Consider the following 19,879-nt stretch of genomic DNA (forward strand, 5'->3'; position numbering starts at 1 on the left):
CGTCTTAACGATTGTAGTAGTTGTGCAACATTGTGAATGCTACTCAGATTTATGACCTTAAACTGCACAACAGATTGGTGTATTGGCTACACATTATCAGAGTTGGTTCACACTAATCAGTGATTTACAGTAATTCAATCAAGTGCATAGAAAACCAATCAACGCTAACTCCCTTTGGCCATAAGTCTTGGTACAGTACAGCGGTTGGTTATAGCACTGCGCAGTGTTAAGAGGATCAGTATTGTCACATGACCCCAAACCCTACCAAGCTGATCACAATCAAGCACTGAGAGCTTGGTTACTATGGCGCCCATCCACTGTAATAAGTCACTCAAAGCATTGCTTTCATGATGGGATGAAATCACGCACACACACACACACACGCGCGCACACTTTGAACAGTTACAGGTTGCAATGTGGTCGAGTTCGACACAATTCTATAAGCCTATGGATCAACAACACACGGGCACGTGACAGGTTTATAATATTAATGACAAATGAGAGAGGAAATGTATTAAAGACATGGTTCCTTTAATAAGATCTGTCCGCGAATGACATTCAATGGTGGGCTGTAATGATATTGCTGCTTGATACATACAGTACATCATCGAGCACGGAGCACAGTAGTTTAGCATGAGTTATTATTAGTACGACTTAGTTTAACCCGTGTCTTATTAGAACCTCAGCATACAAACCCCTAAGAAGTATTTTCAGGCCAACATGGTTGTTGTGCTGCATTCAAGTCCATTCAAGTCGTCATCTATCACTACATGGTTACACTCTGGGTGTAGACAGCCACAAATGGATGGATTACACTACCGTAGCAGTGTCAGTATAGCATGTAGCCGTGTTCCTCCACATCCTGATACAGAGGGAAGACGAGGAAGTAGTAGTATCGGACACACAGAGTATAGGACATGCTGTAGTCTAGGTGTAACAGGCCTAGGTGTCAGGTTGGAGGCTGTTAAGTAGAAGGAGTCCCATTGCATGTAGTTGCATTGGGATTAGAGCTATGGCTATGCACTAGAGCATTCTAAATGTGCATTCCTACCGGAGTGTAACGCTCTTGGAGCATTTGGTGCCATTTTAAATTTGACATCTCAAACAGAGTTGGGACTAAATCTGGACATTACCTATGGCTCTGAATGGGGATGAGACAGACAGGTCGGTAAGAAGAGGTATATCTGGGTCGGAGGGGGTTGGGCGGTCTACTTCTTGAATGGCGGAGGGATCTTGATGTCCTGACCCTTCTCCAGCTTCTTCTCACAGTCGATGAGGTAGTTGACGCCGTCCACCACCGTCTGCACTAGCTGGACCTGATTACAGAGAGAGAGAGAGTCAGTGGGCGTTTTGGAGAGAGAGAGAGACGACTGCATCACAGACCGTGCCAGATCTCACAAGATCTAGTTAACACATCAACTAAGCACATCGAATGACATAGGCCGAGCAATGTGATGCCCGACGGCGCAGTCGATGACGTGGCACAGGACCAATGGTTGCTGCAACATCTGCAATGAGGTCAGCCTGGAGTGTTCGAGGTCGACCGCCTTGCAGCCAGACTGTGCAGAATCCTTGATCGACGGTTCATCTTAACTGCCCGAATAACTGCCCGTTATGTCGTCCAGGTCAGTGATTCGGATTCTGAGCCCTGCTTAAACCGATGACCTCAATCACGCGGACAGAGACTTTGGACGGCCGAGAGTTGTCTCGCTCTCTCTCTGTTCCTCACCCTCTTACGCTTTTGTTCTCTCTTTCCCGCATCCTTTCACTCACAGACCTTGCCCTTGCCCTTGCATTCCTCACCGATTGGTTCTGGAGAGCTGCAGTGTGTGTGCGCCCCCCCCCCCCGTACCTGGTTAAAATAATCAACCGCAGCGTGATTGGTGTGTGTGTGCGTCTAAATGCAGTGTTCGCGGAGGATCTACAGGTAAGTGCCAAAATGTAAAGAAAACACAGACATAAAGCGTCTTAATAGGGCGTCCGGGCTAACACGAGCCGCCAGAACAGCTTCAATGCGCCTTGACATAGATTGTACAAGTGTCTGGTACTCCGCACACATTGTGGCTCTCCAGGACCCACGCCAGCAGCACACAGTACAGAATAGTCCCATTGTCTTATTTTATCTATGTCACCATCTCGCATGCAGACACAGGCATGACAGCATGACTGGGTACACAAGGGGTTACACAACACACAAACAGAGGCAAGACGGTCTCTCTCTCTCTTCGAGACACTGTTCAAGCCTTCCAGTACAAGCCATGGCCGCATCTCAGTAGTCTAAAACGGCTTCCTCGCTTGTGTCCTCTCATTTATTATACAGAGCTGTAAAGTAAATGCATTTGTTACTCTTCGCCGTATTGTTTTGGCCCACCTTCTCAGATTCTGAATAACAGCGTATTGACTTGCCTTCTTAAGCCCTTGGCTCCTAAGGAGCTGAGGCTATCGATGAATGTCCACCATCTCAGTCGGTTCCTGGCAAGTTTTTCCAGGTCGTGCCTTAGCTGTAATATCCTCATTTGGGATAATAACTTATTGCATTGCCTTGTATTGTAGGCGCAGGTAAAGGAGAGGAGTGGAGAGTACGCCATTTTAGACTATTTGAGATGCACCCCGTGGCCGTGTGTGTGTGTGTGGGTGGGGTGAATTTTCCCCTAGTACAGATCTAGGATCAGCTTCCCCTTCCCAATCCAAACGGACTCAAGATCAGTGTCTAAGAGAAACTTCACCCTACACTATGTATTCCTTATTACCTCTGACTGGCCCAGTCTGTCCAGGTTGGAGATGTCAAAGGTGCTGCCCACGGCTGCAGTGTCCACTCCTCCGGTACCTCTCTTCTGCAGACGCAGGTTGTCCAGGATCTTTGCGAAGCGGGGGTCCTGCAGTGGGGTCAAAGACACACACATTTACAGACGCGCCATTGAGAGCATCCTGTCGGACTGTATCGCCGCCTGGTATGGAAACTACACTGCCCTCAACCGCAGAGCTCTCCAGAGGGTGGTGTGGTCTGCCCAACTCATCACCAGGGGCCACACTGTCTTCCCTCCAGGACACCTACAGCACCCGATGTCACAGGAAGGCCAAAACGATCATCAAGGACACCAACCAGCCGAGCCACGGCCTGTTCACCCCGCTATCATCCAGAAGGCGAGGTCAGTACAGGTGCATCAAAACTGGGACAGAGAGACTGAAAAACAGCTTCTATCTCAAGGCCATCAGACTGTTAAATAGCCATCACTAGCCGGCCTCCACCCAGTACCCTGCACTGAACTTAAGTCACTAGCCGGCTACCACCCGGTTATTCAACGCTGCACCTGAAGAGGCTGCGGCCCTATGTACATAGACATGGAATCACTGGTCACTTAAATAATGGAACACTAGTCACTTTAATAATGTTTACATCCTGTGTTCTACTGTATTTTAGTCAATGCCACTCTGACATTGCTCATCCTAATATTATTTATCTCTTAATTCCATTTTTTTAAATTTTTTATACTTGACTTAGATTTGGTGTATTGCTGTGAATTGTTAGATACTACTGCATTGTTGGAGCTAGGAACACAACAATTTCACCACACCCGCAATGACATCTGCTAAGTATGTGTATGCGACCAAAACCTATTTGATTTGATTTGATTTTAACGGGGCACAAAAACGTAGGAAATGAAGAGATACTATCTGAAATTGTCCAACAGGAAACCCTCGTTTCCGATGTAAAAACGTTTTGCTAGGGTGTGCCCTCACAAGCACGGCCCTGGTGAGCGAGGGGAAAGGGATTTTCAGAAGACAAATGGGCCTTGAATGACTGGCAAGCGGGGATCTTGTTGGTCGCTGGTGTGAGGGTATAAAGAGTTGTGGGTTTGTGAGTGTGTGAATCTGTATAGGGGCAAGCCAAAGATGTATTATCTTAGTCAGACTTGTAAAGAAAATTTATCTTGTATCTTACCCCATGTGTCAAGCTTTTTTAAGTCAAAATAGGCAACATTATCTGCCAATGTAGTCAGATAATGTATCTTGGTAAGAAAAAAAGTCATTTAAAATGTATTAGCACTCAAAACAAGATAAATAAAGATCTAGGTAAGACCGCTTTTGCCGTGTATATTTGTTGAGGCTCTGAGTAGATATTGCTGTGTGTGTGTGTGTGTGTGTGTGTGTGTGTGTGTGTGTGTGTGTGTGTGTGTGTGTGTGTGTGTGTGTGTGTGTGTGTGTGTGTGTGTGTGTGCGTGTGTGTGTGTGTGTGCGTGCGTGTGTTACCTTGCTGAGCTTGGGCAGATTGACGTGTACTCCAGCGCGGAGCCCAGTGCCCAGGTTGGAGGGGCAGGTGAGGATGTAGCCCAGTCTCTCATTCCACATGAACTCCCAGCCTTTCTCCTGGATAAGCCTCTCCACCTAACCAAACATGACATGATGAGATCTTGAGATTAGATGAATACTAGATTGTCATTTGTCTTGCAAACATAGACTGTCGATCAGCAGCCATATAGTGATCGGGTGTGGGTGTGTGTACCTTTGTCTTGTCCAGACATCTATGATCTTCAGAAAACCCAGGTTCTTGTACGCTACCATGTTATATTGTGGGTCCTTCACATGGAATGTCAACTTTGGGACGTTATATATATATATATATGGTATGTACTTCAGGAAAGTATTCAGGCCCCTTGACTTTTTCCACATGTTGTTACATTACAGCCTTAATCTAAAATGGATTAAAACAAATTATAATCCACAGCAATCTATACACAATGCCCCATAATGACAAAGTGAGGTTTTTAGACATTTTTGCAGACGTATGCATTTTTAAAAGTATTATATATATATATATATATATATATATATATATATATATATATGGATCCTTTGCTATAAGACACTAAATTGACGTCAGGTGCATCCTGTTTCCATTGATCGTCCTTGAGATGTTTCTACAACTTGATTGGAGTCCAATCAATTGATTGGACATAATTTGGAAAGGCACACACCCGTCTATTTAAGGTCCCACAGTTGACATGGCATGTCAGAGCTAAAACCAAGCCATGAGGTCGAAGAAATTGTCCTTAGCGCTCCGAGACCGGATTGTGTCAAGGCACAGATCTGCGGAAGGGTACCAAAACATTTCTGCAGCATTGAAGGTCCCCAAGAATGCAGTGGCCTCCATCATTCTTAAATGGAAGAAGTTTGGAACCACCAAGACTTTTCCTAGAGCTGATCGGCCAAACTGAGCAATCGGGGGAGAAGGGCCTTGGTTAGGTAGGTGAACAAGAACCCGATGGTCACTCTGACAGAGCTCCAGAGTTCCTCTGTAGAGATGGGAGAACCTTCCAGAAGGACAACCATCTCTGCAGCAATCCACCAATCAGGCCTTTATGGTAGAGTGGCCAGACAGAAGCCATTCCTCAGTAAAAGGCACATGACAAAAGTAAACGGCACATGACAAAAGTTTGCCAAAAGGTCCCTAAAGACTCTTAGACCATGAGAGAGAAGATTCTGTGGTCTGATGAAACCAAGATTGGACTATTTGGCCTGAATGCCAAGTGTCATGTCTGGAGGAAACCTGGCACTATCCCTATGGTGAAGTATGGTGGTGACAGCATCATGCTGTGGGATGTTTTTCAGCGGCAACGACTGGGAGACTAGTCAGGATCAAGGCAAAAATGAACGGCGCAAAGTACAGAGAGATCCTTGATGAAAACCTGCTCCAGAGCGCTCTGGACCGCAGAAGTGGCTTCAGGACAAGTCTCTGAATTTCCTCGAGTGGCCCAGCCAGAGCCCGGACTTGAACCCGATCCAACATCTCTGAAGAGACCTGAAAAAAGCTGTTCAGCAATGCTCCCCATCCAACCTGACAGAGCTTGAGAGTATCTGCTGAGAAGAATGGGAAAAATTCCCCAAATACAGGTGTGCCAAGATTGTAGCGTCATACCCAAGAAGACTCCAGGCTGTAATCGCTGCCAAAGGTGCTTCAAAAAAGTACTGAGTAAAGGGTCTGAATACTTATATAAATGTTATATTTCTGCTTTTATTTTAAATAAATTATCAAAGAATAAATAAAAAACCTGTTTTTGCTTTGTCATTATGGGATATTCTGTGTAGATTGATGAGGTAAAAAAACAAATTTGATCAATTTTAGAATAAGGCTGTAACCTAACAAATTTGGAAAAGGGGTCTGAATACTTTCCGAAGGCACTGTAGACAGGTGTGTGCCTTTCCAAACCATGTTCAATCAATTGAATTTACCACAGGTGGACTCCAAGTTGTAGAAACATCTCAAGGATGATCCATGGAAACAGGATGCACCTGAGCTGAATTTAGAGTCTCATAGCAAAGGTTCTGAATACTTATGCAAATGAGGTATTTCTGTTTTTTATTTGTCATAAATTTGCAAACATTTTTTAAAACCTGATTTTGCTTTGTCATTATTGGGTGTTATGTGCAGATTGATGAGGAACATGTTTTATTTAATTCATTTTAGAATTAGGCTGGGGGGGGGGGTCTGAATACTTTCCGAATGCACTGTACTAATTAATACCTGTGTGTAGTGTCGTCATTGCTACTGTTTGGCTATTACTACTGTTCAATAACAGTCCTCGCTTTAACAATTTGGCGTCTCCTGCTTCTAATGAGGAACTTGGAAAAATTAGATAAATAACTAAAGTGTGTGAGTGTGTGTGTGTGTGTGTGTGTGTGTGTGTGTGTGTGTGTGTGTGTGTGTGTGTGTGTGTGTGTGTGTGTGTGTGTGTGTGTGTGTGTGTGTGTGTGTGTGCACCTCTTTCAGGCCTGTGCAGAAGCGGTCAAACACTCTCTTCATGTTGCCTCCCTTCTCCATAGAGATGACCCTGGTGTGGTCCTCCTCATTGATCCAGATGAGGAAGGTCTTCGTGTTGTTGTGCCTGAGTGGAGATGGTTTAAAAATCACAAGACACTCTCTTAAATCAATACTTCCAATTTACTTTTTGAAATCAACGGATCCCACCGCTGCCACCAGCGTACGTAGACTCGTTTTGGGGGAGCTGAGCTCAGCCATTGATATCGATGCTTTTCCTTAATGTTGGGTAAACAAAAAAAAGAAACACGGTGCTCGGAGCCCTCGTCATAATGGATTGAGTGAGACAAGATCAATATACGACTCAGAGATCATTTTCCTATTCTCCATTGCACCGGCTCGAGTTGATGTCCCGGGTTCCGTTTAACATACACAGAGGTGATGGTCGGCGTCTACAGTATTGCCATATACGCAGTAATCTCACAGTAATGCATCGTTATGCATACAGTAATGCAATACAATTAAAACATCTCATTGTAATTGCACTGTAATGAATTGCACTCAGTAAAAACAGACTTCCTAAAAACAATTAGAGAAAGTAATGGATCGGTCTGGAGCCAGGAGAGCGGAGGGCAGGATGAAAGGAAGAGGGCCGTCAAACGGAGAGTGAGAGAGGGTGAATTATGAAGGAGAGGAGAAGAGTGTGGTATGATGTAGGCACAGGGGGGGGGGGGGTAAGAGCAAAGCTGGTTATCGATGCTGGAGCAGCACCAGGCTATTTCTAGACACCGGCTGAAACTCAATTCGGTGAGGGCATTGTCTGCAGGGCCACAGCCAGGTTCTGAGTTTTTAGCGAGGTTTTGGATGGGGGTGAGAGGGGGTTGACTTTCTTATAAACGCAAAGAAAATCAAAGCTCATTTACTGCGTTTCTATACCATTTACAAACTCTAAAATGTCTTTTGGAGAACACCAAAAACAAGCAAAAATGACCCCAGCCATTATCACATTGGTTGCTGTACATTCACCTCAGTCAATCTACAAACACATAGCCAATTGACCTTTCCCACATTTTGTTATGTTGTAGCCTGAATTTTACATTTTTTGGTCACTGGCCTATAAACAATACCCCATAATGTAAAAGTGGAGTTATGTTTTTAGACATTTGTACAAATTCATTCAAAAATAAAGATGAAATGTCTTGAGTCAATTAGTACTCAACCCCTTTGTTATGGCAAGCCTAAATAAGTTCAGGAGTACAAATGTGCTTAACAAGTCACATAATAGGTTGCATGGACTCACTGTGTGCAATAATAGTGTTTAACATGATTTTTAAATGAATCTCATCTCTTTACGCCACACATACAATTATCTGCAAGGTCCCTCAGTCGGGCAGGTAGCCTAATGGTTAGCGCGTTGGGCCAGTAACCGAAAGTTTGCTGGTTTGAATCCTGAGCTGACCTGGTAAAAAAAAAATCTGTTGTTCTGCACCTGAACAAAGCAGTTAACCCACAGTTTCCCGGGAAGCCGTCATTGTAAATAACAATTTGTTCTTAACTGACTTGCCTAGTTAAATAAAGGTTAAATAAAAAAATACATTTAAAAAAAAAGCTGTGAATTTCAAACAGATTCAACCATAAAGACCAGGGAGGTTTTCCAATGCCTCGCAAAGAAGTGCAGACATTGCATATACCTTATAGCATGGTGAAGTTATTAACACTTCGGATGGTATGTCAATACACCCAGTCACTACAACGATACAGGCGTCCTTTCTAATTCAGTTGCCGGAGAGGCCAATGGTGTCTAAAACAGTTACAGAGTTTATTGGCTGTGACAGGAGAAAACTGAGAATGGGTCAATGACATTGTAGTTACTCCACAATACTAACCTAATTGACAGAGTGAAAAGAAGGAAGCCGGTACAGAATAAAAAAATATGACAAAACATGCATCCTGTTTGCAACAAGGCACTAAAGTAATACTCCTAAAGAAAAATGTGGCAAAGAAATTAACATTGTGTTCTGAATACAAAGTGGTTTGTTTGGGGCAAATCCAATACAACACATTACTGAGTACTACTCTCCATATTTTCAAGCACAGTGGTGGCTGCATCATGTAATGGGTATGCTTGTAATTGTTAAGGACCGGGGAGTTTCAGGATAACAAATGATGGACCAGACACTGGGAGATGAATTGATCTTTTAGCAGGACAATAACATAAAACACAAGGCCAAATCTACACTGGAGTTGCTTACCAAAAAGATGTGACTTAAATATACTCGAAAATCTATGGCAAGACTGGAAAAAACTACCCAGAAAAACTCACAGCTGTAGTCGCTGACAAAGGTGGTTCTACAAAGTATTGACTCAGGGGTGTGAATAATTATGTAAATGAGATATTTCTGTCTTTCATTTTCAATAAATTTGCCAACATTTCTAAAAACATGTTTTCACTGTCATTATGGGGGATTGTGTGTAGATGGGTGAGATGATTTTTTATTTAATTAATCCATTTTGAATTCAGGCTATAACACAACAAAATGTGGAATAAGTTAAGAGGTGTGAATACTTTCTGAAGGCACTGTATACAATTAGCCGCTGCGAATTAACTCACACTTACACTGCACTGGGGTTAAAAACTATAATTGACAGAGCGATCTATTGGCAGAAAAAGTATTTTATTAACAAAAAGTAAACAAATACATTTGCTTTACAGATTCTATTTTTTTGTTGTTGCAGTTTTACAGCTAATTTCCTGCAATTCTACACATTTTGCCATGCCGTATACCACGTTAATATGATACCTGAGCAAGAGTGACTAGCTAAATCAATGGGGGCCCCCTGGAGGTCAGGGCCCCTGGGCATGTGCCCTGCATGCCCGGTCAGTAATTCAGCCATGATAACTAGAAATGTAGATAGCTGGCTAGACTCATTGGACTCATTTACCAATTTAAAACATTTGAATTGACTGGTGCAATGGGCTAGTTGAGTGCCTTTCTATAGCTAGCTTTCCATCCAATTGGCAACAGATTTGAATGTGAATATTCTCAAATCCGCATTAAAAACAAGAAGCGTATTTTCCCCTCCAAAGATGTTTCCGTCAAAATGGCTTGTTGCAGATAAAATGCTGTGTATGGTGAGGTAGTGTACATAAAATAACCTTTTGCATTTTCAACTCTACTGATGGTTTTGCTCACAATTTTATTTTTGCCTTATATGGTAAGTGTGCCCACTCTGGTATTGGTAAGTGCGCACACCGCTACCGGCACACTGTTGGCTAGAGTGCACCTGTAGCCTACCGGATGAGATTATTATTATTATTATTATGGACAAAAGAGCAAGATTACTTTTGTTTGTCAAACAGCAGTCAAGCATCGATTATCATGTCACCAGAATAAGACCCTCGATATTTATTGGAAAGGAGCATCAAGATCACCACCTTGCACTTTCACCACCCTGTGAAGTTCATCATCATTTATTGAATCTTATTACCAACACAAATGTCACAACATTTTGTCAGAATATATGCGCGAACAGTATCAACTGGGAAGCATACGGTAAGCTATAGTAGTACGGTAGCCCTAGAGAAAATTAGAGTTACGTGCCTTGCTCAAGGACATGTCGACAGATTGTTCACCTTGTCGGCTTGGTATTCGAACCAGCGACCTTTCGGTTACCCGACCAACACTAACCCCTATGCCACTGATGCACGTTTAAGGCTCAATCTAGAGGAGCTACAAGCTAGTGGGCATTATTTTGCTAGAAGAGTCATGGTGATGTGTAGCATGAACTGTATGCAAATAACTGTGAAACAATCAAAATCACCTCTCACTGTGATGACTGTTAATGACCACTAAGGGTCCGTATCTATAACTAACAGGTGCTTACCAGATACCGCGTGCGTCTGGCCAATCACGAGCCATCCCCGAACAGGTCAGCAGAGGAGACACGGGTTTGTCAAACAGGAAGTGGTCCTGTGTCAACATGGTAGAGACAGGAAATGCGGTCTTAATGAAAGTGGAGCAATATCAATGTCCCCCCCCCCAAAAAAAAAATCCTTGCTATTATTTCCCTTTTCTCACTCTCCTTTATGTCATTACAACACGTAAAATGGATTGGCCTCTTGACTCACGTCGATGAGCTGCTGCTGCTCCTGGTCTGTCATGTGGGTGAGGCTGTAGTAGGTCCCCGCCAGGTCCCCCTTCAGGCCAGCCAGGGCGTCAACCACCACCCTCTCCACCTCGCGGCGTTCCGCCCGGGTACACGCCGGGGGCAGGCTCAGCCCCCTGATGCTACGGCCCGTCCTGACCCGCGACGACAGCACGTAGCGCTCGTCAAAGTTGCCAGACGTGAGCTGCAAGCGGGGAGAAAAAAAATAAATAAATAATGAATGGCGTCTCGTAAACAGTATCACAACACCAGCATTGATGGGAGGACATTTGTGAATGATCTATGATCCCCAAAGAGTAAAAAGATCCCCAAATCCCCAAAAAGTACTTTGTTCCCTTAACAAATGATTTGTATGCCATATAATTCATTGTAGCTTATAATATATTCACGTAACATAACATTCCAGTATGCGCAATGGGATGTACTGCATAATTGTATAATATTAGCTGGTATAATTAGTGTAGTGCATTGGCTGTATATGAATGGACAAAGACAACGGCACACCATTAATTGCTATGTGACGACTCAATGGCGCATTTGAAGCTCAGGAAGTTTGTTTTTATCTTAGTAAGAAATCTCATGGCTGGGATTCTCAAGACATAGCATTTAAAGCTTGAGCTACTCCAGGAAGTGCTGTTGCAAGCTGCGACCAGGGGAGTACGACTACCCCGTCTCATGGAGCACCTCAAGTTGAATGCCGACCGGGGTACTGCAGGCTGCAACTAAGCTATCCTTATAAATTATTCTGTGTGCGATTTTAAAATAATTGGTTCAAGGACATACATCCGGTGTAATAGAAGCAATTATTGGTACCATGATTGTCTTCGAATTTGTTCTTTACTTGCATGAAGATTGACCGCGAAGATTGTCATTTTCCCATTCACTACAATAGGGGACCCTGCTTCATTAAATCAACAGCCTTGGTGGGCCTTGAACTTCATGGCTTCAATGAAAGGGGGCAGTCGTTCTCCCCTGGTGTAGTGTCCAGTGAGTGAATCTGTCCACCTTCTAAACTTTAGATAACTTCACTGTCACATCTAGGGTAGCGTCCCAAATGGCATCCGACTCCCTATGTAGTGCACTACTTTTGACCAGGGCCTGCGCCCTATTCCCTACGGAGTCTGGTCAAAAGTAGAGCACGATCAAAGGAGTAGGGCGCCATTTGGGACGCAAACCCTATACTGTGGTTTTCAGTGAAGTTGCATCTCTATACCTTGCTGGAGTCCAAGTCGGTGGGATGGGTCATAATCTGAGGGTCGTAGCCATTGTGCCGCTCCTTGATGACTGGGTCAAGGAGGTCTGCAAACACCTGAAACACCCACATCCACATCAGAGGTCTGACCATATAACATCATCATATAGCCTACAACAGTTGTCACACCTATAAACTGAAAGGATGGGAGTTCTTTAAATGATCATTGTCACTTTATAAACTACTAGACGGGCTTACAGTATAGTATTGTAATGCAGTTGAGTTAAGCAATAAGGCCCGAGGGGGTGTGGTATTCTGGCAATGTCCACTCACTGGGCGGGGCACTAATGCACAGTCATAGCCACATGATGAGACAGAATATCATCTGCATACGAGTGAGGAAATAATAATGATATCACTTTCTATTTTGAGAACCTTTCAAGCAATGAGATCCCAAAATGACACGGTCTCCTTTATCCTAAAACCAGCACCCCCGCTGGTGCTGTGGTAGTGGGCCTCAGTCTAAAACAGGACTTGAGGGTTGGATGTGCCTTGTAATAGAATGTGGTCCATGAACCATTGCGCTCGCTACTGATCATTTTAGATGCCAAAAGTGTTATATAGGCCACAGGGTAGTCATTCATTCTCAATGTCTCTGAGATAAATGTAGACCATTGACTAAATTGGCTATTTATGGCAAAAGCAATTGCTTTTCTTTGTCGTTAAATATGCTCCACAACTTGACCTTCAACCATACATTTAAGGGCTGTCTGAAAATGTTACCAGCTGTCAAACCCTTTCTTCCTCCCCGTGCTCATTTCCCCAAATCCTCACCTTCCTCTCAAAGCTCATTGGAGGATGAGGTCCAAAGGGAGGGACTTCGGATCCTCTCCTCCTACTCTTTGAGAGAACAAACACAGCCTACGGCTTCACTACACTGACCTTGAACTACTGCCTCCAAACTAATGCCCCTTGCTCTGACCTCGTATGACTCCTCATCCCCTGCCACCATGCCCACGGTCTTGATGAAGGGGTGCCCGGGGTTGTCCACGCCAGTCTGGATGGCCTGGTCCAGGGAGTACCCGTTGGGCGTGGTCTTGTCCACCAGCTTGGCATAGATGGCTGGGGTCAGGTGGCTGGCCATGCAGTTGTTGTGCTTGCGTAGGTCCGGGTACTCGGCACTGTCAGGACACAGTCAGTCACTCACCCCCCAAAAATTGCTATATCATTGTAACTGAGAAACAACCACAAGGACAGTTTAAAATTCGAAATGAAATTGGAAATGTGCACATGACTAATTAGAGTTCATTATTATGATGCTCCTGAGAATTATAACCTAAGACTCACTGCAAGTCAACACCTACACAGATTTCCATCTATGGCTCTGATTGTTAAGAGATAGCTATAATTATAGATTGGTTACCTGTGCTTTTCTTTGGCATAGCCTACCACTAGGCTTTTGGTATGTACTGCATGCATGCGCTATTTATACACCTGGCACAGAGCGATGTCTTCGCCAACGACATAACAGTGTATAGTAGCCAAACGTGATACAATCTGGTCACACCAGAAGTTGAGCATTCTTTGGAAATGGAATATCCAATCATTCTTAATACACATTATGCAATCCGATTTTCCAGCTGAGCATTTTGTCTACAGCACCTCCACTCGGTGTTGGGTTTGCGCTAGATTGTGCTTATCATTAGGCCTATAAAGTCACAAAAGCAGAGTTTTCCCTGACCCCATGCAGGTCATATAAGGTCGAATCTAGACAATTCCACCATGGTTCAGGAAAAAAACCTGTCTCATCAACAACTCAATTACAACATATCAATGTGGCCTAGTATTTGTTGGCAAAACATTCCCTCGTGGAACCATATAGCATTCAGAGAATGATTTAGAAAATATGCATATGTAATTATTTCTATCTATATTAATTATTCATCATTAGGCATAAAGAACATGTGGTGCAATATAAATTAAATATATCTCGAGAATAAACTGGTTTAGGTCAGGTTATAATTTTTACAAATAGGTTAGTTTATGATCGAAAGACTCGAAATACCACATTCGTCTCCCAGTCGCTGGCATTGCTTTGATAGTAAAATTATTTCATTGAGGTCAGCATATTATTCACGTATTAAGCTACTCTATCTAAATACTTAATGACAATGTGGCAATACGCTCTCGCACTTTTCATGGCTAAACTGAAAATGTCCATCTATAGCAGTAAAGGGCGTCGTGGCTTACCTGGCGGGGTACACTCTCCGTGCTTGCGCTCCGGCGGTGACATGTTCACGATTGAGCAGAAAGCCCGCTGTCAAAGACCCGGCTCCAATTAATGACAGAATCCTCACATTTCGTTTGGAGGACAACATTCTGGCGAAGTTGTTTGCCATTATTTTATATCCACAGTTCAAGAGGTAGGGATGGATGAAAGGGAGCCTTGTTGATGCTAAGCGTCTAAAAGGAAAGGATGAAATCAGAGAGAGTGGATGAGTGAGACTGGAATAGAGGAGACTGCGTGAATGCTAAGGGGTCCAAGAGAGTACAGCAATAGACGAAGCCGTCTACACTACACTAACGCAGCTGTCTGTAGGCTACGCTGTAGCCTGTCTGTATTTCCCCCTCCCATAGGTCTACACACTGGACACATAATTACTTAATTTAGTTGTGGCTAGACGGTGAAAGCAGGGTGCAATGTGCATCTGTGGATTTTTGGATATACTCGCGGACAAACGTTCCACAACTACAAGTAACCATGCAATGCGTCATGGATGGGTGTAGTAGGCTTTGACAAGCGCTATAGTTGAATCATTCATGTGAAATTCGAGCAAATTGATAACTCTTGACAATTCCTTAATTGGATTATCAATCAATGTATTGGGGTTTGGGTTTGCGTAATTACCGACCAGTCACCATGTATTGCAGGAACCAAGAGTTTAGAAAGGGGCTGACTCTTACCATCTATTAAGGACAAGTATAGTGACTAAATACCTTGCTTTTGACACAACTTTTAAAGATGCCTAGAAAAGCACACAGTCCTGTTCAGCTACAGCCTAATTCAACTGAATATATAGGCTATGAAAGGGAATATTAGTACAGTACTGTATTGCCTTAAGAGATCATGTTATGGTATATAAAACGGGCTTTATTGAGTGGAAATCCCTCTTTATAAACGATCTGCATGGGTAGGTACTTTATGCCATCACGTGGGGAAAAAACAAGAGCATTACTGTAGAAAACCAAAGGCATTATTCTGAGGGAGACTTGTAGGAAAGGCTATTTAGTAGGGGATAATTCAGTGATCAAGACATGAAATGAGGAAATAGCAAGCTTACATGGGTTATCTGATCAAAGTTCACAGGAGGAAATGATGCAAGAGGTGTTTTATATACAGGCCTATGGCAATTCCATTGCAGGATAGATGATTGCATAACTTATGCTTTTGCAATATAAGTTAGTTAGTATTAAAAGACGAAATGCATGACCAAAAGTGACCAAAAGTATGTGGGCACCTGCTCCTCGAACATTTCCTTCCAAAATCATGGGCATTAATATGGAGTTGGTCCCCCCCTTTGCTGCTATAACAGCTTCCACTCTTCTGGGAAGGCTTTCCACTAGATGTTGGAACATTGCTGTGGGGACTTGCTTCCATTCAGCCACAAGAGCATTAGTGAGGTCAATGTCATTGTATGCTGTAGCGTTAAAATGTCCTTTCACTGGCACTAAGGGGACTAGCCCGAACCATGAAAAACAGCCCCAGACCATTATTCCACCTCCACCAAACTTTACCGTTGGCACTATGCATTGGGGCAGCAAGCGTTCTCCTGGCATCCACCAAACCCAGATTCGTCCGTCGGACTGCCAGATGGTGGAGCGTGATTCCTCACTCCAGAGAACGCGTTTCCACTGCTCCAGAGTACAATGGCTTTACACCACTCCAGTCGACTCTTGGCATTACACATGGTGATCTTAGACATGTTCAGCCATGGAAACCCATTTCATGATGCTTCCAGCTAACAGTAACAGTTCTTGTGCTGGCGTTGCTTCCAGAGGCAGTTTGGAACTCGGCAGTGAGCGTTGCAACTGAGGACAGACAATTGTTACGCCCTACAGGCTTCAGCATTCGTCGGTCTTGTTCTGTGAGCTTGTGTGGCTTACCACTTTGAGGCTGAGCTGTTGTTGCTCCTAGACATTTTCACTTCACAATAACAGCGCTAGCAGGGCATAAATTTGACAAACTGACTTGTTGGAAAGGTGGCATCCTATCATGTTGCCACGTGGAGTCACTGATCTCTTCAGAAAGGCAATTCTAATGCCAATGTTTGTCTATGGAGATTGCATGGCTACGTGCTCAGTTTTTTTACACCTGTTAGCGACAGGTGTGGCTGAAATAGCCAAATCTACTAAATATTTAGTGTAACTGCAATAAATAATAATCGTTAAACACAATACAGTGCAGAAACAATTGCAATTGAGTTAACATTCATGGCAAACCAATTCTAAAAATGTGTACATTTATACTTTGGAAGTCAATTCTTGTGGCACACTACAGATGTAAAATATATTCAGGATAGTCTCACCTTGTTGCAGTACCCAGGTACTGGATGGCACTGCCTGTTGATGCCTTTGGCTGCCTGGCAGACCTGTGAGAGGCGTGGTGTCTCCTTATCTCCATTAGAGTGGATTGTGCCTACCAGAGAACCTGATAAGACACATCATGACTAAGAATTTACATGCTCCCCTCCCCCCAATACCATAATATCTAACTATATATATATATATATATATATATATATATATATATATATATATATATATATATATATATATATATATATATATATATATATATATGGCATATTTAACTCCCAATAACCTTATAGGTATCTTATCATGAATGATTATCCTATTATGCTATTATGCAGATTATTTGGGTTTCAGGTAAGGGTAGATATTATGGTATTGTATGCATAGTGTGTATATATATATATATATATATATATATATATATATATATATATATATATATATATATATATATATATATATATACACACTGACTGTGCAAAACATAAAGAACACCTGCTCTTTCCATGACAGACTGACCAGGTGAATACAGGTGAAAGCTACGATCCTTCATTGATGTGACTTGTTAAATCTATTTCAATCAGTGTAGATAAAAGGGAGAAGACCGGTTAAATAAGGATTTTTAAGCCTTGAGACAATTGAGGCATGGATTGTATATGTGTGCCATTCTGAGGGTGAATGGGAAAGACAAAGTATTAAATTGCCTTTGAACAGGGTATGGTTTGTGTCAAGAACTGCAACACTGCTGGGTTTTCCACACTCAACAGTTTCCAGTGTGTATCAAGAATGGTCCATCACACAAAGGACATCCAGACAACTTGACACTGTGGGAAGCATTGGAGTCAACATGGTCCAGCATCACTATGAAACACGACACCTTGTAGAGTCCATTAAAAATGAATTAACAAAAAAAAATGTGCTCGCTCTCTTTCTCGCCCATCTACACACAATACCCCATAATGACAAAGTGAAAACATGTTTTTAGAAATGGTTGCAAAATATTTAAAAGGAAATACAGAAATATCTCATTGACATAAGTATTGACACCGCTGAGTCAATACTTTGTAGATCACATTTGTAAGTTTTTCTGGGTAAGTTTCTAAGATCTTTCCATACCTGGATTGTGCAACATTTCCCTATTACTATTTTCAAACTTCTTCAAGCTCTATCCAATTGGTTGTTGATCATTGCTAGATAACCATTTTCAGGTCTTGCCATAGATTTTGAGGTAGATTTAAGTCAAAACTGCAACTCGTCTACTCATGAACATTCACTGTCTTGTAAGCAATTCCAGTCTAGACTTGGCATTCTGCTGAAAGGTGAATTCATCTCATCTCCCGGTGTCTGGTCAAAAGCCGACTGAACCAGGTTTTCCTCTAGGATTTTGCCTGTGCTTAGCTCCATTTAGTTGATTTTTTATCCTGAAAACCTCCCCAGTCCTTAACGATTACAAGCATATCCATAACATGATGCAGCCACCACTATGCTTGAAAATATGGAGAGTAGTACTCAGTAATGTGTTGTATTGGATTTGCCCCAAACATCACACTTTGCATTCAGGACAAAAAAGTTAATTGCTTTGCCACATTTTCTGCATGTTTTGGAATATTCTGTACACATGCTTCCAACTTCAATGTTGTTTGTCCATCCTCAGTTTCTCCTATCACAGCCATTAAACTCTGTAACTGTTTTAAAGTCACCACTGGCCTCATGGTGAAATCCCTGAGTGGTTTCCTTCCTCTCCGGCAACATAGTTTGGAATCAGCACCTGTATCTTAATAGTTACTGAGTGTATTGATATACCATCCCAAGTGTAATTAATAACTTCACCATGCTCAAAAGGTATATTCAATGTCTGCTTTTTTAGTTGTACTAATCTACCAATAGGTGACCTTCTTTGTGAGGCATTAGAAAACCTCTCTGGTCTTTGTGGTTGAATCTGTGTTTGAAATTCACTGCTCGACTGAGGGACCTTACAGATAATTGTATGTGTGGGTTACAGTCCATGTGTCCATGTGACTTGTTAAGCAAATGTTTACTCCTGAACTTATTTAAGCTTGCCATAACAAAGGGGCTGAATAACTGCAACTCGGCCTGACACACTAGACCCACTTCAATTGGCTTACTGCCCCAATAGATCCACAGACGATGCAATCGCCATCGCACTGCACTCTGCCTTATCCCATCTGGACAAGAGGAATACCTATGTAAGAATGCTGTTCATTGACTATATCTCAGCGTTTGAACCCCGCCCTGTGCAACTGGGTCCTGGACTTCCTGACGGGCCGCCCCCAGGTGGTGAAGATAGGAAACAACACCTCCACTTCATTGATCCTCAACACTGGGGACACAAGGGTGCATGCTCAGCATCCTCTTGTACTCCCTGTTCACCCATGACTGTGGCTACGCACACCTCCAACTCAATCATCAAGTTTGCAGATGACACAACAGTAGTAGGCCTGATTACCAACAATCATGAGACAGCCTACAGCGAGGAGTTGAGAGCCCTGGGAGTGTGGTGCCAGCAAAATAACCTCTTGCCCAACGTCAACAAAACAAATTAGCCGATTGTGGACTTCAGGAAACAGCAGAGGGAGCACCCCTCTTTCCACATTGACGGGACCGCGGCAGAGAAGGTGGAAAGCTTCAAGTTCCTCAGCATACACATCACTGACAAACTGAAATGGCCCACCCATACAGACAGTGTTGGGAAGAAGGTGCAAAAGCACCTCTTCAACCTCAGGAGGCTGAATAAATTTGGCTTGGCACCTAAAACCCACAAACTTTTACAGACACGCCTGGTATCGAAACTGTACCGCCAACGCATCACCGGTGGCAAACTACCTGCCCTCCAGGACACCTACAGCACCCAATGTCACAAGAAGGCCAAAAGGATCATCAAGGACCACAACCACCCGAGCCACTGCCTGTTCACCCCGCTATCATGCAGAAGGCGAGGTCCGTACAGGTTCATCAAAGCTGGGACCGAGAGACTGAAAAACACCTATCTCAAAGCCATTAGACTGTTAAATAAACATCACTAGCACATTAGAGGCTGCTGCCCTATATACATAGACTTGAAACCACTGGCCACTTTAATAAAGTGACACAAGTCACTTTAATAATGTTTACATATTTTTCATTACTCATCTCATATGTTTATACTGAAT

At 43.1% G+C, this 19,879-nt stretch overlaps 1 protein-coding gene across 1 annotated transcript; it reads right to left on the minus strand.

The window, feature by feature from the left end:
- Window positions 1–510: 510 nt before the first annotated feature.
- On the minus strand, window positions 511–16,824 carry LOC118396398 (creatine kinase U-type, mitochondrial-like). The gene is made up of 10 exons (XM_052465437.1): window positions 16,703–16,824; window positions 14,367–14,579; window positions 13,099–13,297; window positions 12,138–12,233; window positions 10,887–11,108; window positions 10,643–10,728; window positions 6,761–6,884; window positions 4,252–4,386; window positions 2,751–2,876; window positions 511–1,316 (listed from the first exon to the last, which is right to left on the minus strand). The coding sequence occupies exons 1-10, from the start codon at window positions 16,795–16,797 to the stop codon at window positions 1,209–1,211; spliced, it is 1,404 nt and encodes a 467-aa protein (XP_052321397.1). The 5' UTR covers window positions 16,798–16,824; the 3' UTR covers window positions 511–1,208.
- Window positions 16,825–19,879: the final 3,055 nt, after the last annotated feature.

The sequence above is a fragment of the Oncorhynchus keta genome, chromosome 17 (assembly GCF_023373465.1).
Source record: "Oncorhynchus keta strain PuntledgeMale-10-30-2019 chromosome 17, Oket_V2, whole genome shotgun sequence".
In the NCBI taxonomy this organism is placed as follows: Eukaryota; Metazoa; Chordata; class Actinopteri; order Salmoniformes; family Salmonidae; genus Oncorhynchus; species Oncorhynchus keta.

Bases quoted from the DNA above. Each gene is read 5' to 3' on its own strand.
- LOC118396398 (XM_052465437.1), bottom strand. From the start codon at position 16,797: ATGGAGATAAGGAGACACCACGCCTCTCACAGGTCTGCCAGGCAGCCA. The intron at 12,234-13,098 runs GTCAGAGCAAGG...TGGGTGTTTCAG, and splicing joins GGGATGAGGAGTCATACGAG to GTGTTTGCAGACCTCCTTGA. The intron at 11,109-12,137 runs GTATAGAGATGC...CCCCGCTTGCAG, and splicing joins CCGACTTGGACTCCAGCAAG to CTCACGTCTGGCAACTTTGA.